General features: G+C 38.5%; 2 protein-coding genes across 2 annotated transcripts; one reads left to right on the forward strand and one right to left on the reverse strand.

Annotated features, from left to right (window-relative positions):
• Positions 1-3717: 3717 nt before the first annotated feature.
• LOC139937469 (uncharacterized) lies at positions 3718-8375 on the forward strand. Its single transcript, XM_071932618.1, has 3 exons — positions 3718-3883; positions 6031-6779; positions 7165-8375. The coding sequence occupies exons 2-3, from the start codon at positions 6260-6262 to the stop codon at positions 8244-8246; spliced, it is 1602 nt and encodes a 533-aa protein (XP_071788719.1). The 5' UTR covers positions 3718-3883; positions 6031-6259; the 3' UTR covers positions 8247-8375.
• Positions 8376-10934: 2559 nt separating this feature from the next.
• LOC139937787 (dihydrofolate reductase-like) lies at positions 10935-18826 on the reverse strand. The gene is made up of 5 exons (XM_071933094.1): positions 18606-18826; positions 16938-17093; positions 15309-15435; positions 13117-13229; positions 10935-11746 (listed from the first exon to the last, which is right to left on the reverse strand). The coding sequence occupies exons 1-5, from the start codon at positions 18704-18706 to the stop codon at positions 11665-11667; spliced, it is 579 nt and encodes a 192-aa protein (XP_071789195.1). The 5' UTR covers positions 18707-18826; the 3' UTR covers positions 10935-11664.
• Positions 18827-19058: the final 232 nt, after the last annotated feature.

The following is a 19058-nucleotide window of genomic DNA, read 5'->3' on the forward strand; positions in this document are numbered from 1 at the left end:
GGGAAGTTATCAGCATCAGACGCATGAACAATTTCTCTTCGATTTAAACGAATGTGTGTATGAGAGAATGGGACAAGCAGGAGGTATGACAAACATGTATGGGTGGTACATGTATCCCTACACTAATAGAACCTTTATGTGGTGGATCCAAGTTCGAATTCTACCACGGGAGCCCCTGGGGAAAAAATATTATGTTCTAGTCTTATTTATTTATTTCCTTCATTTTTTTAATACCCCAGGTATAAGCCAAATCGGTAACCTGACATGAAGCATAAGTTGGTTATTGTTGGTGTCGTTTCCTCTGGGCTTTCACTTTTTATGTCTAGTTATACCAAACAGAGCAAGGATTTACTGGAATATCTAACCGATGGGATTCGATTCACGCCCGGTGGCTGGCACAAGGCCAATTTGAATATCATTATTTGAATTGAAGGGAAGCCGAAGGATATATAGCTGCCACGTGTATGATGAAGGACCCTGTTCCAACTAATTAATTCGTGTGTCTCATAAAAAAAAATCGCAAACTATTATATAGCTGATGTCAATTTTATAAATTTTGTTTAATTTGTTTCACCCTTGGTACACACACATCGTAAAGAGTATAATTATCTTGCTGACGACGCGTCGTGTTCTACTTTCTATGTTATGACGACGCGTCGTGTTCTACTTTCTATGTTATCCCAACTAATGACTGTTATGCATTCTATCACACATCTATAATTTAATCAGTATTTTACCTTCGCTCGTGTTTCTTATCCATTATTTCCAAAATTCCTTTCATCCCTTAACCTACGTGGTTTATTCGCCATGGTATTGTCTCTGTACAGCAACCCCTATAGCAATAAGCGCTCAGTACAACCATGCAAACATACATAGATAAACTTCCTGCAAGCAGAAGACAACGCCCTGAAATTTGAAAGAAGGAATGAATCATGTTGTCTGTAGGTGAAAGTTCAACTATGCAAGCCTGACAATTTCATAGGCAACCTTGTGTTTCTTGGGAGATTTCCGAAACGGAGAAGTATGGCAGGCATGCCGCAGCTAAATGACGAACACCTTCACAGTAACACCATGAACTTTAGAACTTTCGGCAATTCAAATAAGCGGCGGTAATTTTGGGGTATCAATAAGAGCCGTGTGGCCGGCAGAAGGTCTGAGGGCTGGATTTCCGGCCGGGCACTCAAAGTGCAACTTTTTGCTGAATTGAAAAATCCACAGCAATAAAATGGCTCATTTGAAAAAGAAAATAAGAACGTCTTCAACGCCTCCAAAATACCGCTGCCCGCATTGTGACACTGTCTGAGAAATCCTGTTCCATCACCCCCATTCTGAAACAACTATACACTGGCTCCCTATCTCTCAACGAAGCAACTTCAAGCTGATGCTCATTGTCCACAAAACACTTAAATGGCAAGGCTCCCCACTATATTTCTGAACTTATTCAAGTTTACACTCCATCAAGAAATCTTCGATCAAATTCCATGCTTCTTCTCATGTAACCCAAGTCTCGCTACTCATGGGGAGACAGGTCTTTTTCTTCAGCTGCGCCACACATCTGGAACTCTCTACCACTTAATCTTTGTACCACAACATTCAAATCTCTTCTCAAAACTTAACTTATGTCACAGGTTTTTAAAGGACTAATTTTGTCGTGTCTGTTTTCTTTGTTTTGTTTGGTTGTTGTTGGATCATTATTATTAGATCATTTTTATTCAAGTTATACAGAAATACTTCCAAGACATGTTTTTATATTCCCATGTGTTATTTAACTTTCCTGTAACGGCCTACGTGCAGGGCAGAAAATGACTCAAGTTTCACTCTTACTTTTCTTGACACGCAACACAATTTGGGACAGCCCTTGCAATTGTAATCATTTTGCTGAGCACATTTTCGTACATGGAACCTTCTTGCAGGCACACGACGAAAGGCTAAGTTTCTCATTTTGACAGTCAGATGGGAGATATGAAGATTTCACAAAGGTAGTCCTAACTTAGGACTAGTCCAAAGCAATGCTAAGAGATAGGACTGGTCCTAAGTTAGGACCAGTAACTCATCCTAACTTAGGACTGGTCCTATCTCTTAGCATTGCCTAGGACTAGTCCTAAGTTAGGACTACCTTTGTGAAATCCACCCCTGGACGGGTACTGTTAGGACCTTATAATCGATGAGATTGTATGCACACATTTTGTTTAGTCGATGCCAACCAACTTCTGTCTTCAAAGAAAGCCTCAAGACGCTGGTCTTGACCCATAAAATCATAAGAACGGACCCATAAGTTGTGTCTCATTCTGTAAGTCTTTTCTCTAGACGTAAGCAGCAATTTTTTGCTGCAGTTTAACACGTTGGCAATTATTTCACGTTACAAAAATTCGCAATATTGAACAAATCAATGGGCTGAATCCGATGTGCCGCGTCAGTGATTACCGCTGTCACATTATAATCCCAAAAATACACATCCCTTGACGTCACTGGGTTGCAAAGACAAACTTGGCCAGGAGCCAGATTCCCAACATCTTGTGGCAAATAAATACCCAGAACATTAGTGTTGTTTGCATGCCATAATGACGGGCAATTACCAAAGATAGTATTCTTCGAAATGCTGAAGCAAATAGTCAATATCTTGTCATTGAGTGATCCATTAACAATTAATGACCAGGCTCTAAAATAACCTGACCATTCGACACTCGCGTGTGACCCGGTAAGAGCTCTTTTAAACTACACTTTACACAAACCAGTTTGAACAAATAAAGAAATAATCTGTAAATTAAGCCATAGCTTCCGACTCTTACACAACGGGACAATATTGCAAATATGAAATAAACAATTGAGGTTTAAAATAAGATTTAAGATGGGCCATATTATTAAAAGAGCCTTCAAGGTTTCAAGTTGCTATTCAATGGGTGTTCCTCACACTAGACTCTTAGAGATGGTTGCAAACAGTAACAACTAAAACGAATTGTTAATAAAAAAATAATAATAATAACAACACCTTACCAACCAAACATACAAACAAACAAACAAACAAACAAACAAACAAACAAACAAACAAACAAACAAACAAACAAACAAACAAACAAACAAACAAACAAACAAACAAACAAACAAACAAACAAACAAACAAACAAACAAACAAACACCCCAACAGCCTAACAAACAAAGAAACAAAACATACAGACAAACCCAACAAAAACGATTATGAAATTTAATTCAATTTAGTAAACATATAATTTTAAACGAAACAATTTCTTCGATAATGTTGCAAGCACTTTACGCTTAACGATTTTGCAAAGAAATAGTTTTAAATGTGACCAAACGTCTTTGACAAAGTACAAAGATTGGGAAAAATAGTTTAAGTCAGAGAATTGCATGACTCTGAAGTGTAGATTCGTGAATGCAGTGCTCGCCTTCTATCAACGAATCTTTACTTTCTCGTCCATTTTCCTTAACATCATGCAATTTCCACCGAATCTTACAAAACAAAACATGGAAATCAAGTATTCGTTTCAGTTCCTTTTGGGGGATCTGTTTCAAGAAATATCACCCTTCCGCTAAGATGTAGCTTAATGAATATTCACACCGCACCGGGTCGATGAACGTACAATATCGATTGTGTTTTCCGCGTAGTTGGTACCGCTATGTCACGAGAACGGTTTTAAGTCCATGAGCAAACAGTGCTGGTTATTTCATCAGATGACTCTGTCAACTTATAGTCAGTGTTTGCGGAGCAGTGGAGCAAGTCGGTCTATATAAACCTCACTTGGTATTATCACGGTATTATCACTTGACACTGTCAGACCACGGACACATTTTATGAGAAGACATCTTGTGAAGACGTTCTCCTTATTTCTATGATTGTCGTTTTGATCGCCTGATAAAGAAACCCGTAAGTACACGAACAGTGACACTATTATTATGAGTAGTATTTTAAAGTAAAATTTTAACACCTCGAAAACCAAACTAAACTCTAAAAACTGAGTTTTAGATGGTTTTCACCCTTATATCCCTTTTACTGGAAACAAAAGTTTATTTTCGTTTCTTAAAATGAAATGTAGCATGTTTTTTTTTTTTTTTTTTTTTATCTGTTACTGAACTTGTTATTGTACAACCATCGAAATGTTTACACTCAAGCTGTGATTGTCTAACGATTTTACATAATCAATTGCTTTTTATAATATGATCAGATTCAATTATGATGTTTTATTATGCAGTTTAATATCATTTCTTATATAGTGGTGTGTTCCACCCTCTTCAAACCTGAATATCTTTATGTTGATTGAGTGTAGCACAGTACTCGTAGCATTTTTTTTTAAATTTTAGATAACAAGTTTTTTGCTTCATGGTTCGACCCTGTTTAAAAGATTTTCGCGGATAAACCTAATGGCACATCACAGCATTCTGACAATAAATAGACCCGTGACCATTTCATTGCCACAAGGCCATAATCTTTGTGCAATAAAGAGCCACAAAATAACGAGTCAATATTTAGTGTACGTCGCTAACATAAACAAAAGACACACCCTGGCACGGAATACCAACGGGTGAGCTGGGACCTTGCTCTGCCCTGTGGCTGGAGGAAAGAAAGAGCGGAGGCTGAGCCGTATACGTAGTTGTTCTTGATCTTTGTTGTCCGAATCCATTAACGGCATTACCTTCATTCATTTGGTGTTCAATAAGTGGCACGGTGTACCACCTTCCCTGTGTGTCTTCATTGTGGCCTGGGAACCTAAGAGTTTTATGAGGATTTCAGAAGCCTACATTATTTATCTTATTTTAAAGGAACACGTTGCCTTGGATCGATCGAGTTGGTCTTTAAAAAGCGTTTGAAACCGTTTTTTCTTTTTTAAATGCATATGGGTACAGATGTTGTAAAAGTGATGCACACAAACATGCTTCGAAATTGCACGGTTTTCCTTTTACCTCGTCGACTAACACGGTCGGCCAATTATGGGAGTCAAATTTTTGACTCCCATGGCCATTTATGGGAGTCAAATTTTTGACTCCCATAAATGGCCGACCGTGTTAGTTCGCACATTAAAAGGAAAACCACGCAATTGCGAGGCAAACTTGTGTGGATCATTGTATTCTACTTTAAAAACATCTCTCCAACCATATGCATTTTATAAAAACCGGTTATCAAACGCTTTTTTATAGACCAACTCGTCCGATCCGAGGCAACGTGTTTCTTTAAAATGCCAAGTAGTGCTCAAAATGCTATGTGCGAGCGCATGCGACCTGATCAGCTGACTTTGTTATTATACAATTTGTTGAGGCCATTCTTGATTCTCGGAAAACTTCGGACATCGGCTTCCACCTTGCTAACCTACATAACGGTCTTTTGAAACTTCGTCATCCACAGACAGTCAAAACAGCTTGGTCCCTTTGAATATAAGAGTATTAATCGATCGAGAACAGGCTATTTTCAGAAACATATTGATCCCAGATTCTACCGCAGCATTATCAATAAACCATGCATTATTAACTCTATTGTGGCCATACAGAATGGGTAATCATCAGTTTCATGACAAACAAGTCTGTGATTCATAGCGAACCGCTATTTGCCCCTACTTTGCAGGGGTATAGACCAACCTGTGTTTAACAAAAGGGTGACATTCATTCCATCGCCTTTCTGGCAGGCAAGATACTACACTGGCCATAATAGGAGACTTTTAAATTTGATGTCGTAATTTTCACGTAAATTCAACAGTTATGAAAGTGCCGAAGAAGATTTCAGATGTTCTTTTTCGTTCTGATATTCAATAGTTATGAAAGTGCCGAAGAAGATTTCAGATGTTCTTTTTCATTCTGATAAAAAACCAGAAAGTACCATTAGACGATTTCTTCCATCGAGATGTGTATGTACCAATCGTGCAGTCCACGCCCTGTGGCTCTATTGTCAACAATGTGATGTCATCCATGTAGATAGGAAGTTTGAAACATAAATATTGAGAAGTATAAAACAGTCATAATATGGCCTTATAGCGACAATGATGCAATGGTCACTGATATTTCTTATCTAAATTGTTCTTTCAGAACCAATGGAACGATGAATCACCACGGGACGCCGGTTGTATAAGCCAACACAAAAAACTCCATTGTGTTTCAGTAACAACCAAACAACTGAAGATAAAGCAAGATTTGTCACAGTGGTTTGCGTAACCTAAACAAAATAACCTATAAAATAAACTTATTGTGGAGACTATTAAAAACAGTTTTGCTGAGTGGAAAACGAGAGTTTTCTGTCTGTTAACCGTTAAATAACATGCCCAGCGTAATAGTGCCAAAACCAACGTCTATAATACATGTTCTGAGCGGTAAGAACAACCGTGACGTCATGATGGACCCCACAAAGAACTTACTGAGCGCAATGAGGTCCAACAGTTTCTCGCGAATCAAGTCAGCACTGACGGTTCCGGGGATAAACTTTGACGTCCGAGATCCAGAGAGTGAGTTCTACAGTCTCCTAATGAGAGTTTGCCTCTTAGATATGGCGCCAAAGAACCGGCGCGAACTGGCCAAGATACTTCTTGGTAAGAAAGACATGAACGTAAACGCCAAGGACCGGGATGGCAGGACGGCCCTGTCACACGCCTGCCTCCTGGGGGATGTTGGAATGGTGAAGGCACTGGCCGAAGACTCAGACATTGATCCAAATCTTGGGGATCGGGAAGGGGACACGCCGCTGATGCACGCCTGCAGGGGAGGCCAGTTTGATGTCGTCACGGCACTTCTGTCTAATTTCAGGAGGGTGGGACTTCTGGTGAACGAACCGAACAATCAAGGTATGTTTACGCCATTTTGTAAGAATACAAAAACAAAATGAAGTGGAAATCTTTGTCTACTTCCAGAAGGCACACAGCCAAGAGTCATGCATGTTCTCCAAAAAACGCATACATTTCGGATGTGCGGATATGGTTATGACTCAATTTTTACCACCTACAAATTTCTTATTCAATCGTTTCGGGTACAACTATATCTAATCCTCCTCAAAAACACCAGTTATTATGGTCAAATTGAGTTTGGTAAAAAAAAACTGGCATTTTGCACTGTTGTGCCGTGGTATGACTATCCTGAAATTTACGCTATTATTGAAAATTTAAAACCTCTAAGAGTTTACCATGAATGTGAATTACAAAATGATCAACTGATTTCCTTTTTTTCATCCAGGTATTACCCCACTGATTGAAGCAGCAAGAGGTGGCCATGCCGACATCTGCCGAAGCCTAGTGACGATAGGTAACGCTGACGTTAATGCCCGGGACACGAAGTCTTTCAACACCGCCCAAGACTACGCCATCGCCAGCCGTCGTCTCTCTACCCCAGACATCCTCCTACTCTCCCCAATAGCACAGAAGAAACTACAGGCACGGAAAAAGCGGGAGGCCATGGGTCGCAGCTCTCTGTCTGAGCTGATGAAACGAGCTGCCTTCTACCCGACCTCATCCTGGCAGCATAAGGAATCCGGCACCGCCATCTGCCTTGAGCACTGCGACGGTAAAGTGAAGCAAACGAACAGTACACCACATACCAAATACAACCCTCTGCAACGGGAACATCTACAACAGCTGAACAGTGCCGTCTTCCAGGTCGCCAAGTACGGACTCATTCGAGTAGCAGAGCAAACCCAAGAGGAGGAAATCGAAGATATCGAGATCCCTAAGAGACTACGGGAGCGTAGGCTCTCCCTCTCTCTACCCGACCTCCGCGATGAGGACTCGGAGGGAGACGCAAAGTCAAACAGCCGATCCTTAAGCCCTTACAGACCAGCCAACCCACCAGACAATCTCCTCAGTGTATCCCGTCGACCATCACCACGTTCATCACCACGTCCATCACCATGCTCAAGCCCCCAACCAAGGCGTAAAAGCTTAACACCAAGTGACAATCACCTCAAGACCACACCCAAACCCCAACACAAACCACACCCACCACCTCGTTTGAAACTGCCCCCAGTGGTAGATTCCTTGAACCTTAGTCCTGCAGCCGGGAGGCGCAGGGGTAGCTTCCCTAATAAGGCATTCTCAGGTGTACGACCGATACCAGTTGTAAAGACAACCAGACCGGGTATGAAACTGTCTGGCAGCCCACCAAATAACTGGGCCCCATCTGTACCAAAGCCCAGCACCAAAAGCCACAGTACGGTGCCTGTTGTACACGTCATAACAGCAAATAAGAACGTTGATACAAAGGCAAGAGTGTCATGGGAAGGAAAGCCGTCCAATTCAGTTCCCTCATACCTCTTCAGATGATAAAGTTATACTCAATGAATACTAAGAGTGGTTGGCGATATGACCGTGTGAAAATTCTTTTGAGATTGTTATGAAAAGAACCGTTCAACTCGACGTTTCGATCTGTATGTTCTGGTCGTCTTCAGGAGAATACAGAACCGACACTACTCAAATGAGATTTCACTTGGTGTTACCGCAAACCTGTCTTAGTTGACTTCCACCACGCAAAGTTTTAAAATCCTGCGCTATGATTAAATACTGCGGGTCAAAATTGGTGCACAGATTTAACAGAGAAGAGAGTTGATGTCCATTAACTTTCCTTTAAAAATGTACTCTAGATCGGATCTTTTTGGATGAAGGTTGCCGAAAAATGACAGGTCCGCATAATGTATGTACATTAAGCAGTCAACTCGACTCAAACCTTTATTTATTTGTTTAAGACAAATTGGGATTTTCATCATGCTCAATTCCAATGCAATTTATGTCCTAAAAGATTTCTTGTAAAAATAAAAACAGTGAAATATAGTTGATGGCAGTACATATTTTAATATGTAAACTGAAAGCACTGTTTATAAAACTTGTTTTGAAAACATAATTTATCTTATCACAGCAATGTGTTTATTTTTGTGTGAAAATGGCGAAAGTCTGGCCTGTAATTTGAGAGGGCTTGGTGGTCAGTTTCAATTTACAAAAGGGCAATTACACACATCAAAGGCACATACATAATACGTTTGAAAGCACACCGAGGCAAAGAACAGTGCAGTGAGGCCATGGGATTCTTGTATTTCCAACCAAAATTTAATGTTCAAAATAATATCATGTGTAAAATAAGTTGGATTTAATATTTACCTTTATCTTTAGTTTTTGCAAAATAAAGATAGCAATCCTGCATCAAAATGTATATAAATTTATTTATTGTGTATTGAGAAATAAAACTACTGCTATGAAAAGCAATGGTAATGAAGTTTGTATTTCGCATGATTCATTTAAGCCCGACCCATTATTGTATTTTAAAGTGAAATTTGAATCAGCGTGAGAATCACGAGAAAAAAAAAATGAATAGGGTGTGACCAGTCTCTCAGGGCCCAGTTGCATAGAGCTGCCTAATAAACAAAACTCATTGCTTAAAGGCAGTGGACACTATTGGTAATTACTCAAAATAATTATTAGCATCACTTTACTTGGTAATGATCAGTGGGAAGAGGTTGATAGTATAAAACATTGTGAGAAACGGCTCCCTCTGAAGTGACGTAGTTTCGAGAAAGAAGTAATTTTCCACGAATTTGATTTCGAGACCTCAGATTAGAACTTGAGGTCTTGAAATGAAGTGTCTGAAAGCACACAACTTCGTGTGACAAGGGTGTTTTTTCTTTCATTATTATCTCGCAACTTCGACGACCAATTGAGCTCACATTTTCACAGGTTTGTTATTTTTATGCACAAAAATTATGTTGAGATACACCTAGTGAGAAGACTTGTCTTTGACAATTACCAATAGTGTCCACTGCCTTTAACAAAGTTCTGATCAGCAGAAATGAGCAGGATACCAGTCGAAAATTGTACATGCGGTAACCTTACTCTTTCTGGTAAGCATAATTATTTTGTTGTGCTTAGGTGCTCAAAGCAGATCTATGAAGTTGGGCCCAAAATACTCAATATTAAAAAAGTTACTCCACAAAAGAATTATGTTAAAGTCGCTCAGCCTCCTGAAAACCAATCAGATACATTTCCGAACAGCTAAACATCAGATTTCTTTTACACTTTTGGCAGGTCAGCCATTAGGAATTCCTGACAATTACCCCAATACTGCCCCCCCCCCCAAAAAAAAGGGTTGGTTTTTCCCCCAACCGATTTGCTGCCAGTTTTCGTGACGGAATTAACCACTCCCCCAACCAAGTAGGACCAACTTTAGCATAAATTTATCAGGTCTCCTCAAAAGTTGAAACACGGAACCCAAGGTTACGGTATCTTGTCATAAAGGAAGATTTTTGGTGACAGTAGATGGCAGCAAACTTACGTCAGGTAAACCGTTTTTCTTTCAAAATATTGTGTGTGCTGGGATGGGGATGGGGGAGGGGGGGGGGGGGGAGACAACCATTCATCGGCATGGTGTACAGGAAAAAATGCAGTTTTAACCTGAGTGACGGCTACAGAGAGTCGTGTAATCGACCCGCTGTTGGAATATCTAACACTATGCCTCATTAAAGGAACACGTTGCCTTGGATCGGTCGAGTTGGTCTATAAAAAGCGTTTTGTAACCATTTGTTATAAAATGCATATGGTTGGAAAGATGTTTTAAAAGTAGAATACAATGATCCACACATATTTGCCTCGAAATTGCGTGGTTTTCCTTTAACTTTGTAAACAAACACGGTCGGCCATTTATGGGAGTCAAAAATTTGACTCCCATAAATGGCCGACCGTGTTTGTCGACGAGGTAAGAGGAAAACCACACAATTTCGAGTGATACTTGTGTGGATCATTGTATTCTACTTTTAAAATATCTTTCTAATCGTATGCATTTTATAACAAACGGTTACAACCGCTTTTCAAAGACCAACTCGACCGATCCAAGGCAACGTGTTCCTTTAAAAGGACCATTCGGAAACTGAAAACATCTAGGACAAAAGAGCTATTCTTCTTACGATCCATGTTCCAAACACCGACTGACACAAAGTTACTGAATTAGAAATCACACAAAAGTCTTCATTATGTTTAACCAGTTTCTTATGTAAGATCAATCTCAACACAAGAGGGCGCAAGTTAACTGTTACTGAAAAGGTAAGCACTATACATAATTTTCAAGCTACACAATTTTTCCCCAGATCATAATATTTGACAACAGTTTACATTATAAAATTCCTATAATATGAATATCTTGGTAGGTTTTAATATACATTGCATAGTTCATTTAATGTTTTAAATCTTAAGTACAAAAACTTAAAGACTTTATTTAATGATTTATCGCAAAAGGCCAGAGGGCCAAATTGGTAATCAGTTCCCACCTACTCCTGGGGTTGAAACAAGGCTCCCTCCTTTTGAGTCCTAGGCATGCATGGGTATCATCCACTAGGAGTCTGTCTGGTAAAGCAGAATGCACTACTACCCACAGTTTTATACAAAGCAAATATAGTTAAGTGCCTTACTCAAGTGTCACGACCGGGATTCGAACCCACTCTCTGCTGCTGACAACCACAGAGCTTGGGTCATATGAACACTCAGCCACAAGACACCACGATACATACTGCCCTCTGTTGGTGAAATTGTTCTCACTAATTTTCCACTTGAATTGGCAGACAAGGAGAGAGCAGGTTGCTGATGCCATGCCTTTAGTTAATAGTTTCGCAACTATGCATTATTTCAATGAAATCTTCTTCAAGTTAAATCATGTATGCACATTAGTCTTGAAATTATTTCAGGTGCTTTTCAAAGCGTCACTCTAATGATTGATGTTCTGGTAAATCTCAAATGTAAACTCTATGTCATTTTCTTTTTGTCTTTCACCGTTGACTGAAGGATCACTGAAAAAAAAAAAGACAGAAAAAAAGTGTATTGGCTTAATTTGTTACCTATTAATAAGGGCTCTACATTTAGTCTGGTCCCATTTCTTTGTATGCACATGTTAAGAGCTGTCATTGGCTGTGAAGTGAGAGTCCTGTGCAGGGAGTACAGCGCATACACGTGCCAATGTTTCCATTTTGTCATCGAAGATCCATCGGCTAATGCAAGGGTCTATTTGCAACCTCTCCCTGCGCAAATTTATTTAACTAGCATGGCGTGCTCACTTATACCCCTTGGAATTGGTTCATTAAAAAGTGCTAGAATCTGGCACATTATAATAATGGCCGATCCACATTAAGAGCCCTTTCAAGTATGGTAACGTTCAAAAGAGGCATCAAGTCAAAGACGATCTGGTCCCCTTGCATTCTTCTTTGATCTTGTGTTATGTTCCTTATACAGTTAAGGGTGCCCACATAAAAATTGGTTATTGTCAAAGACTATTCTTGTCACTTAGTGTATCTAAACAAATGCTTAAAATAACAAAGAGAAAATTTGAGCTCAATCGGTCGTCGAAGTTGCAAATAACAATGAAAGAAAAAAAAAAACCTGTCAACTGAAATTGTGCGCTTTCAGATTTCGCTTGATTTCGTGACCTTAAGTTCTAAATCGATCAGGTCTCAAAATCAAATTCGTGGAAAATTACTTCTTTCTAAAAAAACTACATTACTTCAGAGCGAGCCGTTTCTTACAATGTTTTATACTACCAACCTCTCCCCATTACTTGTACCAAGAAAGGTTTTATGCAAATTTTTTTTTTGGAGTAATAACCAATAGTGTCCACTGCCTTTAAGCATCCTACAAGCACTCAAAAAGATATTGACAAGCGTGTACGCAAAGTAGTCACCCTTAGGAGCAAATGAGCGATGCTTGTCAGTATATCCCTACCAGAGGTTAGTGACGATCAGTGACCTTTCTCCCAACTGCCATTAGGGAATCTAATACTCTATCTGCTTTTCATAAAGTCCTCAAACCTCATCTTTTTCCACGTTAACTTATTTCTACTGCGCTATGATCTTGATGGAATAGCACGTTATAAATTTTATTTGTTATTTTATGTTATGTTATCGATACGGTGCGCTGCTCATTTCACACACAGAGACTATGCACCCAACAAGCGCTTGAAAGTTTTTTACAGCAGTAAAATTTTGTTAGCCAATCAGCGTTGATTATAAGTGTTTCCCTTCCAGGGGTAAGTGACAAGAGGTATCAAAATGACGCACTGCTCATGGTGGCGAGGCTGTCACCCTTTAGAATGATGCTTGGTAAAGGTCTATTAAGAAATATTAATGATCAATGTTATCAGTTGAAATAAAAAGAAGACAAGACATACCTGACCAATTGAAACCTTGAAAGGTCGATCTCCGGGATGAATGTATCGCAGTCAAATGAAGAATGGATTCTTGTCAGATAAATCTTGTGACAAAGGGATGACTTCATTGCCTCCTGTTACAAACAGTCATTAATATTATTATTATTATTATTATTATTTATTCATTCAGCCATTTCAACAATACATAACCATACAAAAATACTTCCAGATGGGCTAGGACTCACTAGGAGAAACAAAAGCAAAACTAATGATGGTCCATAGACCTGCCTCCCCACATCTGATCACATGACACATAATAATTTAATCATAAGTGTTTCCGCAAGACGGCTTCCTTCTAAAGAACACCATGCTCCTCAACATCCCTTGATCTGAACACATTTTGGGAGACTGTTCTTTTCCCAGGCTTGACCGACAGGACCATGTCTTTTGAATGCTCAGACCTTAGAACCTCATACTAGTAGACACTCTCTCCAGCTTACACAAATGCACTGAGAAAATAGCCACGCCTGTTTGTAAGAGGATGCTCATAGACGACACGACTATATCTTTAGAATGCTCAGACCTTAGAACCTCATACTAGTAGACACTCTCTCCTGCCAACACAAAGGCACTGAGAAAATAGTCACACCTTTTTGTAAGAGGATGCTCATAGACGACATGACTATATCTTTAGAATGCTCAGACCTTAGAACCTCATACTAGTAGACACTCTCTCCAGCTTACACAAACGCACTGAGAAGATAGCCACGCCTGTTTGTAAGAGGATGCTCATAGACGACACGACTATATCTTTAGAATGCTCAGACCTTAGAACCTCATACTAGTAGACACTCTCTCCAGCTTACACAAATACACTGAGAAAATAGTCATGAATTGCTTTCATTGCTTTCAAATGCTGCATATTTTATACATTTGTGGAGGTTAGCATTGACAGCAATCTTTCCATTTTGGTATTCCAATGCCAGTTAAAACACCTGAGGAGAGGACCAGTCGAAATTCACTTAATTTTGACTTAATTGGTTATTGAAGTTGCAAGAGAATAATGAAATAAAAAAAAAAAATTGCTGTCCAGACTTGTGTGCTTTAGATGCCTTATTAGGGCTTCAGGCCCGAAGTTTTTACTTATTTGAGTGAAAAATTACCTCTTTTTCAATAACTATGTTTAAAGACACTGGACACTAACTGTATTGTTAAAGACCAGTCTTCTCACTTGGTGTATCTCAACGTATAATGCATATGAAAATTTGAGCTCAAACAATCGTCGAAGTTGCAAAATAATAATGAAAGAAAAAACACCCTTGTCACATGAAGTTGTTTGCTTTCAGATGCTTGATTTTGAGACCTCAAATTCTAAATCTGAGGTCTCGAAATCAAATTCGTGGAAAATTACTTCTTTCTCGAAAACTATGTTATTTCAGAGAGAGCCGTTTCTCACAATGTTTTATACTCAACAGCTCCCCATTACTCATTACCAAGTAAGGTTTTATGCTAATAATTATTTTGAGTAATTACCAATAGTGTCCACTACCTTTAATGTTTCAGAAGGAGCCATTTATCACAATGTTTTATAGTATAGCACCAGCCTCCATTGCAAGTAAGTTTTAAAGCTCACAGTTATTTTGAGTAATTACCACTGATAGCGTCCATGGCTTTAAAGCCATTGGGCACTTTCAGTCAACAGTATTGTCCAAAGGCCCACACTTCGTGTATCACAACTGATATAAAAAATAACAAACCTGTGAAAATTTAGGCTCAATCGGTCATCAAAGTCGGGAGAAAATAACGGGGAAAACCCACCCTTGTTTCCGCACGATTTGCTGTGTCATGACATGTGTTTAAAAAAAATCCATAATTCTCGACAACGAGAATTGATAATTGTTTTAATGTTTTCTCGAAAAGTAAAGCATTTCATGGAATAATATTTCAAGAGAAGTCTTTCACCCTTACCTTCTGTAAACCCTGTAAGTTATTTGTAAATCTGTGAACTTTAATTTTTGTTTCTGTTCCGAAAGTGTATAATGGCTTTAATATGAATTATGCAAAAGTTGACACACCAGTGAAACAGCAAGCTAACTGGGCCTGCTGGATTAATGTCAATGAAAAAGTTTAGGGCAAACTCTACATTGATCACCAAAGCAAAAAGAACCAAAACACAAAACAGAGCAAAAACAAAAATCCTACATTTGACTGACCTTGTATGCAGCACTGCCTCCGATTATCCACACAGCATCTATGGCGTCTTCAATGGGTCCTTCAGATAAGACGGTCATTGCATTGTCGAGACTGTCACACAAATGGTCCACTCCTTCAGGGCACTTGCTGTTAAAAGTAAAAAACAACTTTGAATCTTTAGTTTCACCTACGTTTCAAATAATGGCACCCCAAAGCAAAGGTGTACATGTACCATGTGTACTGACAAAATAGGGAGACTGCCTGACTTTTAAAGTGGCTTCTTGTATAGTTCTTGTATAGCGCACTTATCCGTCACTCAGTAGCGCTCAAGGAGCTTTTACATTCAGTACTTTCTTCAAGTATGCGGGACTACTTTTATATTACGATACTCCTTTTACGTACACCAACTGTAGTACCATGTACAAATGAAATGTTTAATAAGGTTCTGTGGTGCAATATATGCAGCCAATCAAACCAGGAACACCGGGGTGAACCCCTTCCCATTACGGTAAATACGCTGTTACGTGCATTACACAAAACATGGGACCAACGGCTGTAAGTACAATCTGAAGGACAAAGCATCATGGTTAAGTGTTTTGCTGAAACGGACACCGGTGTCACGAGTCACGACTTGGACTCGAACCCACTGTTAAGAAAAATTAGAGTTTGAACCATGTGTTCTTAACCACTAGGCCACGACATGCCACAGTACTAGATCTAGGGTTAGATAGCTCAATTGGTAGGGCACCGACCGGACATGTTAATCCAGAGGGTGTTGGTTCAAAATCCTGCTTTAGTCACTTTTTGTTTGTTCAACCCAAAATCATTTTTAACAATGATTCCAAGCCCAAATAGATGACCTAGAAATTGAACCTGGCTCTCAGGCCCAAGATGTGTTTTAAAGCCATTATACACTTTCGGTAAACAGTATTGTCCAAGTCCCACACTTCGTGTATCACAACTTATATATAAAACAACAAACCTGTGAAAATTTAGGCTCAATCGGTTATCGGAGTCGGGAGAAAATAACGGGAAAACCCACTCTTGTTTCTGCACGTTTCGCCGTGTCATGACATGACATGTGTTTAAAACAAATCCGAAATTCTCGCTAATGAGAATTTATATTGTTTTACCGTTTTCTCAAAAAGTATAGCATTTCATGGACTAATATTTCAAGAGAAGTCTTTCACCATTACCTTCTGTAAACCCTGTAAATTATTTGTAAATCTGTGAACTTTTTTTGTTTTTTCTGTACCGAAAGGGTCCAATGGCTTTAAAAAGCCGGTAAAATAATAACTGTACACGTCAGTCTTATGTTTTTCAATTGAACACCTAGAAGTGTAGCCTAGACCCTGTAACTTACTGGGGCACTGTACTCCTTTTTTTCGCAATGTTGTCATTATTGGTTATACTAGCTCGACTAATATTGAAAACATTTTGAAAAAAGGAGACTTACTAGCTAGTACAACCAATAACGACAACATTTCGAAAAAAGGGGTACAGCGCCCCAGTAACTGGGTCTAAGTTAGTTTAGCATACTCAGATCATCAGATGTGTATAATATGTAATATAGAACCAGCAAGAGGTATGTTATGATTTGAACTAAAAAAATGAAAACATAGTTTTATAAATTTGTCAAAAAAAATTACCTTAATGTTTTACTGAGCACAACATTCACTCTGTTTGGGAGAGGACGGAATTTTTTAGGGATTGACAACCAAGTTTTGCGTCCCATGATAACAGCATTCTTCCTGTTTTCCTTTGTAGTTGTTGACGTCTGGCCACTGAAGAACTTCATATCTGTCCTACATACATGATCAAGAGAACATGTTTTGTTAAAAACATTGAAAAAACTTATCACCAAAATCATAATTTCTTTCCATAATGAACAATAAACAACAAAGTAAAGCTTGATTGATGCTATGAAAAAGTAAACTGTTTTATACTTCTACTGGTTTTTTTTGCAGATATTTTACTTAGGTTGTTCATATATTTTAATTTTATTTTAGTTTGTTTGTTTGTTTGTTTGAATAGTCTTCCCATCATCCAGGGAACTCGGCAAACTACCACAAAAAACCAACGTGGGATATAAACAACAACGTGACCAAGCTGGCAACAGCCAATCTCTTCATCATACAAACATAGGTTTAACGCCTAATACTATGAATGACACAAATCAAGAAATTGTGACTCAGTAACTACTAGACGACAAAATATGTATTCTATTTGTAGTCATTGTGAAATCAGCAGTTAGCTGGGGGATTCAAACTGTTTATTTAACCCACAACCTTGTGATAGTAAGTCCTGCAGTCTAATCACTTGACCACATACGTTCGGTGTATTTCTAAAAGCCCTATAGAGAACCAGATTTAGACATTTTTTTTTCATGACGAGTCACACAAATTGCAAAAGTTTGTTTTTAATTGTTGATTCATGTTATTGGGTGGTTATTGATGCAAAATCGAACGAGAGTTTCAAGCCAGAAGTGACCTAATTTGCATATTGAAATTAGGTGGTAATTACAATTAGCAATCTTTAACTAAGGTCAATTATCTCTAAAACTATTCATTTTATGGACAAGGTTTGTGTCAGAGGTGAATAGAAACCTGATCTTGATAATCTAAAAAAACGAAAAAAAAAAAAGTATTGTATGTCGATTGACCCTTTCCAAATAACCAAAATAACTAGGTCAAAGGTCTAAACTAAATCTGGTCCTCTACTGTTACTAACTCAATAATTGAATGAATATATTTCCTATGCAGTAACTTTGGATTTCTTTTTCTTCTTCCTCTTACTTTTATTCTAATTAAAGTGCTGCTTCAATTCAATTCAATGTCGGAGTTATACGTTCGACTGCTGTAAAAAAAAAAAAGTGTAAAGAAAACATCACTAACCATGCTAACCATAACGGTAAACCGTTATGATGCTCCTTTGTTTGTAACAAAATGTCATTCATTTGAGTATTTACAGACATGACTCATGAGTGAAAGTTCATTGAAACACAAAATCCACATTACTTTTTATAATAATAATAATAGGCCTACTATTACTAAATAGTTATTGTTAATAATAATAATAATAATAATTAACCATTCTTACATATAGCGCATAACACATAGAAATCAAACATGTCCCTAAGCGCTCTTAAGAAAAACACAACAGAATACAAAGACCAGATGGTTGATTGTTGGTACAATTTGTCAATATAGAATAGTCAAATGAACACTCACACACAGCACAGTGACAGTCACGTCATACAGTAGGCCCCTATCTGTACTTCGGGTAAATAAATGGGCAAAACAAAATAGCAAATTTACCTCAATCTCCACGGGATTGTGCCATTGATTCCTATTCCCAAAGCATCGTTGCATTTACAGGCAGCAACAATCAGGTTATAACGCTTCTGCTGAAAACCCATTTCTGTAAATTTCGGCAGTTCTGAACATCGACGAGTAGAGTTTACTGAAATACAGCGGGTGAGTTGTGTTCATGTTTCGCGGGAAAATTATTTATACGACGACTGTTTTATTACCGTTAGGACCCATCAACAACCAAACACGAGTGAGAAACAATCATGCAGACAATAACGTACGTCATAAACTAACATTGACTACCAAAAAAATACCAACAACTAATTTGTCAAGTAATATGGGGGAGAATCTATGTAGGGAAGACCTAAAACACTGTTTACTTTTATTTAAAAAAATTAAACCAACAGCCGTAGACAGACAAAGAGAAAGCTCGCCCTCTTTTGCTTTCAGAAACGTTTT

This window comes from Asterias amurensis, chromosome 5, assembly GCF_032118995.1.
Source record: "Asterias amurensis chromosome 5, ASM3211899v1".
Lineage (NCBI taxonomy): Eukaryota > Metazoa > Echinodermata > Asteroidea > Forcipulatida > Asteriidae > Asterias > Asterias amurensis.